The sequence below is a fragment of the Gymnoscopelus microlampas genome, assembly GCF_963454915.1.
Source record: "Gymnoscopelus microlampas genome assembly, chromosome: 10".
In the NCBI taxonomy this organism is placed as follows: domain Eukaryota; kingdom Metazoa; phylum Chordata; class Actinopteri; order Myctophiformes; family Myctophidae; genus Gymnoscopelus; species Gymnoscopelus microlampas.
This window is the reverse complement of record NC_139947.1, coordinates 21,829,939-21,842,093: the sequence shown is the minus strand read 5'-3', so window position 1 is coordinate 21,842,093 and position 12,155 is coordinate 21,829,939. Positions and strand designations below refer to the sequence as shown.

The 12,155-nt window shown below is 41.9% G+C and overlaps 1 protein-coding gene across 1 annotated transcript in view; it reads right to left on the bottom strand.

The window, feature by feature from the left end:
• Positions 1-12,155, bottom strand: part of plch2a (phospholipase C, eta 2a) — a 167,744-nt gene that overhangs the window by 27,944 nt on the left and 127,645 nt on the right. The window contains exon 6 of the mRNA XM_084068137.1: positions 3,420-3,590. Within this exon, the coding sequence (XP_083924263.1) occupies positions 3,420-3,590 (171 nt within the window). The remainder of the gene's footprint in view (positions 1-3,419; positions 3,591-12,155) is intronic.

Here is a 12,155-nt window from a genome sequence, read left to right as displayed (position 1 = left end):
GTGTGGCTTACCAAAAAGAGCACAAGATTACACCACAGGACACAGTGTAATTCACTCATCTGTCCTACTTTATGTTCCTTGCCGATTAGAGTATGAATTGCTTTAGGAAACTGAAGCAATCAGTTGGCTGGTGCACACTCACATTTCTACAAACATGCATGTGGCGTAAATTACATTATGGCCAGCAAATTTAGCATTTGGGCGGTAAATTTGAATCTGATCGACCACACTGGCTGGCTAAAACAATTGCTAGTGGAAACCCTACTGCTAGCAGAGAAAAACAACTGAATTAGACAGGATAGACAGATAGATGAGACCACACTTTTAATAGGCACTACTGAATCTGATCAAAAGCATGTGCGTACTCGCACACACACAGATGAGACCACACTTTTAATAGGCACTACTGAATCTGATCAAAAGCATGTGCGTACTCGCACACACACACACACACACACACACACACACACACACACACACACACACACACACACACACACACACACACACACACACACACACACACACACACACACACACACACACACACACACACACACACACACACACACACACACACACAAGGTGAACTAATTTACATGAAATAGAGCACATGGAATCTTATTTCTTTGAGACACAAAGTAGTAGATAGCTCTAAATGCAGTAGCTAATGATGTCAGACATCACATCTTACAGTAAGCTTCCTTTCAAAAAAAGACTCCAAAACAACAACATCTAATTCACAGTGGCAGTCACTCAGAACACAATGCTGAATATAATAAGCGAAAAAGACATGCTATCCGAAATGGAATGACTTCTCCCATCACAAGGTGTTTTCTTCCTCCACATTGCAATCATCTGCTGGGAGGGCATTAGCAGAAAAGACGTGCCATTTTAGTCATTAACTAATTCTCTCTTTTCAGTCTGTGCAACCATTAGTGAGTAGATGTACAGTATTTAAACTAAAAGCCATCAGTCAGGAGTCCTATTCAAGCTCTACAAGGCACTAGCCAAGTCTACTAATTCCACATTTACCCAAGGATATTGAGCACCGTTTTGCTTCAGGGCCTCAAAAGGTGAGGCTATTAAATGTCGGGTCTGCCACCTTGATCTGAAAGCGACTGGCACCTTTTCAATAATTCACTCTCTTTGAATCACTGTAGCCGAGTGAGATGTCAGTCTGACCAAAACGTCTCCAACATGCTGTAAAGGTCTGTGGGGAGCTTTTAACATTATATTAACCTGAGTGTACAGATAACGGATACCTTTTAGGGCCATTTGCAGATGATGGCTGAATAACTACAGTACTTCTGAATTAGGATAACTCACAATTATAGATCTATTTAGAACAGACATATTGTATATAATAGTTCAATTTAATAAAAAAAAATCACAGTACCTTTTATCAGAGTACTCGGAGGCCAGTCTATGACATCAGTTATCCATTATGTCTATACTATGACAGCAGCACAAACGTCACACGCAGTTTGGTCAATATGCGAAGCCGAGTGTCCAATATCATCTCTAACAACTTAAACCCTATACACTTATGCGATGTGTTATGAGCTTGTAGATTTGCTGTTATCACTTTTTGAAAATGTCTGGAACAAACAAAAACAAAAAATGCACCTATGCCCAAAATAGATACACCAGTAGCAGGATCTAGCAAAAACAAAAAACCTCCAGAAGACATTGATGAACAGAGCAGACTGTTTGATTTCTCACAGCGTGCTGTGCTCTCATCGCGTTCTATATTCTGTCTTTTGTGTTGTGCTTCAGTCTCGACACGTTCTTCTGCTGGCTCCGTAGAGCAGGGCAGGGAACCCGGGGGCGAAGCAGACTGTGAGAAGGAACTGTCATATCTCCACTTCTGATGAAGACCAAGATCAAAGACTCAAATGCGGGGGAAGAAAAACAACAACAGAACCCAGCGGCCATTCCACTGTATGATCATTCGTTAGCCAGGATCAAGGGTCTTATATGCTCACCCACCTATCCACTTATCCCACCCTGTCCGCTTAATCCACTGGTGGGAAAGCAGCAGTGGTATCCTCATCATACCTGCTTGCTTGCACTGCTCTATAATGACAGGCCCAAAACAGAGACGCCACGCCAGGTTTAAAGTAGCGAACCTTATGGGTCACTTCAGTGTTAAATTCAAACTCAGGATTGTGCCGTGTACCATGGCTTTAGACAACATAGGGGCATCAGTTGAATTGTTTTGTTGAATAATACTATATGGTTGCATGTTATTCTGTTCATAAAGACTGGTGTGGCTCTGATAAACCCTTCCCACACAATCGATTTGCTCATACAGTATGAGAGTTGTGGCTGGATTTGGGCACACAATAATTCTGAATACATGGGTACTTCTAAATGAATTGTGAGAAAAGTCCAGTGTTTGCGTGATGCCGAGATCTGAGTGTAACCAACCATAGCCAAATAATCAATCCTTGGGTAGAGAGACCATTTCAGTTTGTTTTTAAATGGACTTTTTTATCATGCTGATTAAAGTAGGGATGAGTACAGCTTTTCCGTGGCAGTCTCTAAATCGATTTTCATATTTCAAAATCATTTCTATAGTAAATGGCCACTGATTTATCGTTCACACTGACGGCTGTTGGATAAACAAACACACACCCACCCACCCACCAGCACACACCCACACGCATTCCACTTTCATGAGGTGTGCAGAAGAAACCACAGCTCTAATCACAAAGATGGCTATGATGGTGTCATATTGATTTTTGTAGGCCAGCTAAGTCAATCAGCGTACTAGGACTAATCTAAAGTGCCTAATTTTGTGCAGTACCCTTTTATTTTAATGATACAGTTAATTTTTTGCAGCAGAGCAGAAATGTGATTGCCAAATTTTATTTGTCAGAAATTACTTAAATACAGATTCAGAATCGTTACCAGGTTTCCATTCCACATTCCCCATTGTAGGTTAGAACCACATGAACCCTAGTATCCCTATTCTGGGGTTAACATTTTGTAAAAATAGCAGATCTAAAAGATGTGACCTTGTAGATCGGATTTGTTTTGGCAAAGACATTAGGTGCACAGGGTAATATTAGCATACCGATAATAAGTGGTTAAAGAGAGTTAGTGTCTTACAGTACCTGTATGTTTGAACCTTATTTTTTAACCTTGATATTTGTATTATCTTTTTATTGGTTTTTATAGCATTATGATCTTGTTATAATATTGTATTACTGTTGTTAGCAGTCTTGCTGAACATGGCACACCAACATTTGGCTGCTTTTATCTGTATGATTGCGTGACAAATACATCTCTCTTGATCTAGTTTCTAGCTCTGATTCGCTGCTCTAAATATAAATCAGGCTAATTATTCAGATGAGTGCCGGGAGTTATTTATGTGCGCTTGTGTGTGTGCATGCATGTGTGCATGCGTATACCTTCTGCTCTGTCTCTAGGAAGCGGGCCAGGTCATCTGTGTCCATGTGGTCCTTGTGGTTGCTGTAGGCGAGCATCAGCAGGTACAGGTCTCTCCTGGTGGACATCATCTTGTAGAAGGAACAGAACTCCTCAAAGTCCAGCGTTCCCTGCTGGTCGTCTGTGTCCGCCTCCTGTAAACACAACACACACGTGTGGGTGCTCTAGAATTTGTCTGTCTGTGTGTCGCAAATCACTGGGCCGATCACCACCAAATTTGTTGTGCCTGCTGCTAGTAGGCCAAGGAAGTAGATGCCTGTATATATATTTTTCGTATATAATGTGAATATGTTTTTGTGCGAATATCTTTCACATCTTGTAAATTCATAAACTCAGATGCATGGTTCCTCCATGATTGAGCAAGACTGTTGTCATCAATATGAGGTCATCAATGTTTTGTTTTATTTTATTTGAAGGCATTTCAGATCGATTTTGTCGATCTGAAGACGACAACCAGCGAGAGACATAGAGAGAGAGAGAGAGAAATTATGAGCTAACTAAGGAACTGTGACATCACGATAATGTCTGCCTGCCTTTGACATAATACTTGCCAACTGGCTGAGCCATCGGGATGCCCCATTTTAGAGCAATTTATAGTCAGTGATTGTCACATGTCCCCAGAGTGGTCAGGAACCAGGGTCTGCAGAAAGAGCAGTGGCTCCGCTGGGAGCAGATAAGAAATGTATTTAAGGTCACCTGAACACGGATGAATTTAAATCAAATCGATCATTCTGGCGATTAAATCCTGAAATACATTTAAACAACCTTTACCGTGACAGGCAATTTAAAAGCTGGTGGCTCTACTGAACTGAGGTCTAGCCCTAGCCCATCCCGTAGTAACATGTAACACAGTAACACAGCTGGTGAGACATTTGGGGTCTTTTTGAACATGTCCAACACATCACTCAATTCAACATGTTTACAGAACGTCATCATTCATCAGTGTGGATGCTCACATCATCATCGTTATAGTTATCTTTATAATTATTCTTGGTGTGGACGGGCCTTAATTCTCCTAGCAGTAGTCCAGTACAAAATCGCAAAGTATAAGTTTGAATGGGTAGCTAAGAAGGCAAAAGCCAAGTATAAAGCAAGCTAACCAAACTTAATACCCACGATAGCAAGGGTGTCTTGCATAACCTAAAGCAGATAACATACTATAAAACTATTAATGCTTTCCATGATGATGACCCCTTGCTCCCTAACAAACTAAATCAATTCTACTTCGATTTGATGATACGCCTATGGCTATGTCGAGCTCCTTCAGACAGTGCCCATGGATCCACCATTCTTGGTAGAGAACATAAGGTCAGGAATCTGCTAAATCAACAGAACTGCAGGAAAGCAGCGGCCCTGACCTTGTTTCTGCGGCTATTATCAAGTGGTCTGCTTTTCAGGGGCTTTTTTTTACTGACATTTTAACTGGTCTCTCAAAGTATTAAATCTGCGATAATTGTTACAGTACCTAAAAACCCAAATGTTGTATGTCTAAACAATTATAGAAGTGTGGCATTGACTTTTGTTAATATGAAGGTGTTTGAGAAACTAGTAACCAACTATCTGTACAGTGTGACGCTTGAGCCGTTTCACACATGCTTTCATGGAACATAGGCCTGTAGAGGATGCAGTAACACGATTCAAGATGTTTATTGTTTCTTGTGTACAGGAACATAAGAAAAACTAGAAAAAGTGCTCCTCGGAGCACAGGTCTCCGCCAGGTCAGGTAGGCTATTGTGGCCTCCTGGTGGCGCTATAATAGGCCGACGTGAAAAGGTTGCCATTTCTTCTTAGGCCTTGCACGACGATCGGACACTGACTGCATTCATGATTTGAGGCATTTTGTTAAAAACATGTTTCGCTAAATTAGACCTGTTGGTGGCGCTATAACAGGCCAATGTTAAAAAGGTGGCATTTGGGGGGCACGGTGGCGCAGTCGGTAGTGCTGTCGCCTCACAGCTAGAAGGTCCTGGGTTCGATTCCCGCCAGGGACGCTGTGGGCGCTGGGGGCATGTTCTCTCCTCCACGTCATCGGCACCCATATAGTGGAGCGGCTAAATGCTTTTTTCTGGCAGAATCTTTCAGTTGATGATAAAAGCGTGAAAATTGGCATGAGCAGTCTCCATGGGTCACTTGACAAGAATATTGTCTGAGCCATTTGTAATTTCAAGATGGCGGCCATTTTTCAAGATGGCCGATACCTTAGTGGGCAGTTAAGTGATATGATGGTTTATTTGGTGATACAAGCATGAAAATTGGCATGAGCAGTCTCTGTGGGTCACTTGACAATAAGCCACCCACAGCTACTTGAAATTTCAAGATGGCGGCAATTTGTCAAGATGGCCGACACTTTAGTGGAGCATTTAAGTTATATAATGGTTCATTTGGTGATACAAGTATGAAAATTGGCATGAGCAGTCTCTGTGGGTCATTTGACAATAAGTCACCCACAGCTACTTGAAATTTCAAAATGGCGTCCATTTTTCAAGATGGCCACCACCTTAGTGGAGCAGTTAAGCTTAAGAAATCATTTAGTTGGTGATACAAGCATGAAAATTGCCATGAGCCGTCTCAAAAGGTCATTTGACAAGAAACCGCCCACAGCCACTTGAAATTTCAAGATGTCTGCCGTCCGCCATGTGGATCCTTAAATGATACCTTTTCTCATAGAAATGTATTGGGTTCCTCAAAAAGCTCTGTCAAGAGAGGTTGTTTGACTGTGTTTTGTCTGACTCCTCGCCCACAAGCTGTCCAGTTTGGTAAAACCTGTCAGGAGTTGCCTCCCACCGGCATAGCTCTCAGGGTTCACTGAGGTAGGCTTACACAAGCTCCCTTACCACGACAAGGTAACAGTCACAAGGGAGGATAATATATATATATATATATATATTTTTTTTAAACTAACAGCCATTACATGTGTCAAATAGATACTAAGGGGTGGGGAAACAAAAAATAAGATGAATAAATTAACACAGTTGTGGTGCTGATAAGCACAGTTGTGGTGCTGAACGGACAGTGCTCCAAAATTATGAGCAATGGCTAACACTGAATGGCAATAGCCACGGAACCATGACAAACTATACTAAGGAACTAAACTGAAAATGTGCTTCACTGTTAGATATGGCAGTGGAGGGTAGTGGAAGCAATGTTACAAAGTCACAACTGAAAATGACACAGTAATAGACTAGATACAAAGTAAAACATGATGCACAGATGTGGCGAGGGGAAGCCGAGCCATAGGCCTACACTTGAAAACACAGAGGACAACGGGGAATAACTCTGGCAAAATAAACATGCACATAGGTTCTAGCAGGGGCAATTACATAGGCATGTGGAACTGGGTCCATATCTGAAGCACTTACACCTTCCAGTACATGCCTTGGTGCACCCACATTTGGTCAACTCCCAACAACTCTCCGCAATAGGTGGAAGTGGAGTCCAGAAGACTTTCCACTTCTCGTCCTGTTCCACCCATCCCCAGTCAGATGGGCTCGGCATTTGTGGAGGTCGCTTCAATGCCTGTCACCACACGTATCCAGCCTCATAAGAAGCACGTTTGGCATGCTCTTTGAGTGCTGCTTGAGTTGGCAGGATCAAGTCATATCGTCTTTGCTTTCTGGCAAAGAGATCAAGCCTGGCCTCGTTCACAGTTGTGACATCACTGGACCGGTCATACATTAGATCTTCTTAGTCTCTTGACATGGATATCTTTGGTATCTTCAGTGTCTTCAGCAGATGTAGATGCTCTCTTTTGGGCCCTTTCCAGCTCTGTGTTGTTGAACAGCTTGAATGATATGTTGCTCTGTTTCTTGTCAATGTGCTTTCTATGCCATCACCTTCATCTAGTCGGCTTGGACTAAGTAAGATAGGCAGAGCATTAATCTTATGAAATAATGGAACATTTCTTGCAATGGTATCATGACCAGTACGATCGTGCTCTCTGTTGAATAAACTTGGCTGAATGAGTTTTTCCTTGGTGACCTGCTGACAAATGAAACATCTGTCCCAGTTAGTTTTCACAACTGTTATGATGGCTTCTGCCATGTCTGCAGCATAAGCAGAGGCAGAGGGTTTATCCTTTTACCACCTTTTACCAAGCACTTTGATGTATGGGATACAACTAAGTTTGTGCCTTAACCCAACACTTAGTCCGATCGTTCATCCAATGCCATTTAAATCCCATGCGATCTGTACACCATCCGGTTAATTAAAACCCCATCAACCTTGGCTCGGCTCTCCCGCGCTGGCACAACCTGTCAATTCAGGTGCGGCTATCTAACTGTTTTGGGGTAAATTAGACAGCATTTGGGATACTAACTTTCAATTAGCTGACATTGAACCCCACTCTGAGGTTTAACAGCAGTGATATATCACCAGTGTGCCCTGGTAGTGCAGATATTCACTCTTATCTAATCTATCTATGATGAACAAATCAACACAACTGTTTTAGCATAATAATAATAATAATAATAATAATCGTCCTTAATGAAAAAAAAAACGTACATTTCTATGAGAAAATGTATCTTTTGAGGATCCAGGGGGATCAAGCAACCCTTAGAGACTGCTCATGCCAAATGTAATGCTTGTATCACCAAATAAACCATTATATAACTTAATTGCTCCCCTAAAGTGTTGGCCATCTTGAAAAATGGCCGCCATCTTGAAATTTGAAGTAGCTGTGGGTGGCCTATTGTCAAGTGACCCAGAGAGACTGCTCATGCCAATGTTCATGCTTGTATCACCAAATAAACCATTATATAACTTAATTGCTCCACTAAAGTGTTGGCCATCTTGAAAAATGGCCGCCATCTTGAACTTTCAAATAGCTGTGGGTGGCCTATTGTCAAGTGACCCACAGAGACTGCGCATGCCAATTTTCATGCTTGTATCACCAAATAAACCATCATATCACTTAACTGCCCACTAAGGTGTCGGCCATCTTGAAAAATGGCCGCCATCTTGAAATTACAAATGGCTCAGACAATATTCTTGTCAAGTGACCCATGGAGACTGCTCACGCCAATTTTCACGCTTTTATCATAAATTGAAAGATCGTAGCACTTATCTGCTCCGCTAATACCCTGGGTGGGGTTGGTGAAAGGGCCTAATCTGTGTGGAGTTTGCATGTTCTCCCCGTGTCTCCTAGGGTAGTTAATACCCTCACAAAAACATGTAGTAATCCTGGTCACTATACTGCCTCCCCCTGGTCAGCCGGGGCGCCTGATGGAGGAGAAGGGAACTGGTTGGAATAACGTGGTCCTTCCACGCGCTATGTCCAACCAGGGAAACTCCCCCCTGTCGGGTGATAAGAAGCGGCCTGCTTGCTCCTCATGCATTGAAGGAGGCATGAGCTTCAGCTTGGGCTCTCCCTAGGCTGGCAGAGGGTAGGTAGTGCCCAGGATTACATAGGCAATTGGCACTGGGTGAAAAAATGTGGTTACAAAATCGTGGGATAAAAATTATAAAAAAAATAAATAAAAAAAAATTGTTCCTCAACATAGTGTGAATGTGCGTGCAAAGTTTGAGCGCAATTGGACGGTGCGTTCATGATTTGCGGAATTTTGATCAAAACAAGCCAATAATGCAAACTTTAGATGTTAATCTTAGCCAATCAGTATGGCATATGAAAAATCAAACACATCCGTCGTGATCACATGACTATAGAGATGATGTGAACCGATTTGCGTGAAATTTGGATAACATTGGAAGGAGTAGTATAAAATAATGTGTTTTACATAAGTCGGCCTGCTGGTGGCGCTATAAAAGGAAGATGTGAAAAATGCAGGGCAAAGGTTTGTCCTTGACCTCTAGGGAGTGTGCATACAAAGTTTTACACAGATCGGTGCAATTATAGGTAAAAACACGAACCGGCCTGTTATAGCGCCACCATGAGGCTGATTTGAACATTTTCAAATGGTAGTTCTTCCTCGGCCTAATGGGAATGTGTGTGCAAAATTTCACGGATATTGCATGCTGTGTTCATGATTTGAGGCATTTTGTTCAAAACGGAGCACTCCTGCACACTTTGGAAGACATTTTTAGCCAATCAGGATGGAATATGAGAAATCTGAAAGACCTGTTTCGTTGAATGACTACAGAGATACTGTATACCGATTTGCGTGATTTTTGGACAAAATCTGTAGGAGTGCTGTCAAAAAATATGTTTTGCACAAATCGGCCTCCTGGTGGCGCTATGAAAGGCCCATGAGAAAAATTTGGGGCAAAGGTTCTGAATTGGCATCCAGGGAGTGTGTGTGCACAGTTTCGCTACGATCAAAACAACGGTGCGGGAGATTAGCTGGTCACAGACGGACACACACACGGACACACACACGGACGGACGGACGGGGTGGAAAACATACTCTCTCGCCATGCCTTTCGGCCTGGCGGAGACAAAAAATATTTAGGTTTCTCAACACAGCCTGGTAGCAGCAAAAGTAAAACCACCATTACATAATAATAAAGAAGAATGGTAGAAATACTAACAAATCATGATTTATACACCTTCTTGCAGCACCTAGAGGCCAATGCTACCTACGGGCGTGTCCTGTTTATTGATTTTAGTTCTGCTTTTAATAATATTATTCCAGCCAGGCTGTATGACAACATCCTAAAGCTGGGAGTTAACACGTCCATTTGTAACTGGATCTTTGACTTTTTGACCAACATATCCCAAGGTGATAAAGTCAACGACAAGTTATCAAAGCCAATGATATTAGCATTGGTGTTCTCCAAGGTTGCATTCTGTCACCTCTCCTGAATTCATTGTATACCAACGACATTCCGATTCAGTTAAACTCTTAAAATTTACCACTGTGACAGGTCTGATCTCCTGTAATGATGAAACAATAAACAGTAAATGTGAAACGTGCTCGGCCCAAACAACACAGTTTACAGAGACCACACCTCCCCCATCTGACAACGTTAAATTATTAGCTCATTAGTGACTCAGGTCAGGATTATATTACATAAAAATGTATAGATTAATAACAATGAAGCTATGTCTCTAAAACAGCAGGGTTCAAAGGAGTTGAATGTTATTCAAAACTGCACTTTTTATTAGAAGTCTAATAGTTGTAAGTTATTTTGGTTTATGTTTAGCCTACTGTTAGATGTTGGATTGTTTGTGCCTGTAAGAGTGCATGAATATATCCACTAGTGAGTTTTAGATGGTTTATGTTTAGCCTACTGTTAGATGTTGGATTGTTTGTGCCTGTAAGAGTGCATGAATATATCCACTAGTGACTTTTAGATAGAAGGCAGCTTAATTTAACTTTTGAGTTTATATTTTTGGTAATGTTTAGTAAGATGCAATGACAAGTCATGACAATACCTTTCAAGGATTTTAGCTTGCCACAAGCTGGTATAATATGACTGTCATTTCTTGTTTTCCTTTACTCCAAATCTCTTTGCCAAAAATTGCTGACCTACAAGCTCACAACGTGTTGTAAGCTTGTAGATCTGTTATTTTCATTGCAAGTTTGCCCCAGAATAGTAATGCTAGGCTTCAAGTGGTTAATCGACCTCTAGAACTTTATTCTAAACAGGCAGAGTTGTGTGGTGTGAACCTACCATCCAGGTCTGTTTGCCATTCAAATATTGGCAAATAACCCATTAAAACCGGGAAAGGATCTGTGTCATTTTAGATTTTGGCGTTGGCTAATCAAAGTTATCTGGCTGGCTATATCAAGTACATCTGCTATTTTTTTACATTCTTGAACAATCTTGAAAGCACTACTAATTTAGAAGGCATTTGTAGAATCGGCCTCAGGTCTCATTATCGTCAAGAGTAATGACATGACATTTTTGACTCAAAAGTGCCCATAAATTGCCCCATTTGTCGGATGCACTTAGCTGAGAAGCAAATATAGGCTATCCATTCAGGGTACCCACGGTTCACATAAAACGAAGGAAGCACAGCTAGAGAGACATGTTTCTTTATTGGACAGAAAACATCAATCTAGCCTTATTCATTCCCATTCATTATGTAAGAGAGCGGGCTCTTAAGCCCTTAGTTTGCTAGCACACTGTGCTTCGGCTCAGCGACTAATATGGATTAATTTATCAGTTAGAAGAGCCGTTATTTCTGTCTTACCAGCCCTTCCCTCCATCTCCGCAAGTCTCAGCTGTGATAAATCATTGAGCAAGACTCTTTTGTGAGTAGCCTTATCGAGCTGCGCTGGAGCCACGGTAATACCTCCGGCTAGCACACTTAACCGACTGGAAAAAGACTCCCTCTGCCATGCTCCAATGTGCATGCACCACACCTCTCTTCGCTCAGCCCAAAAGCCTGTGCTCCACAGGGGACTAAATCTCTTGAGGGGGCGCTTTGGTGTTAATACACTTCACTTGGCTAGGCGGCCCTCGGAGGTGCATCTAAACAAGGTGTTTTGTAATAAACCATTTCCTCAGTTTACCGCTTTCTGAGCAGAAAAAGAGAGGAGGGCAGGAGTGTCGCAATGGCTATTTCACTGGAAGCTCATCTCCAGCTCTGGAGCCTGAGGAACATTTTTCTACTGAAATGACATAAGATAAGAGTATTTCAAAATAACTGAATTGTCGGCCTTGTTGTAAAATCAATCAGAAAAACAGTAATTGTTGATGTAACCAATAACAGCAGTTACAGTACTCTGACACATGTGTGTCAATTCTCTAACTCGGGATATGGGTCAGGTCCACAAGGTTCTCTTTGCTGTAAGCAG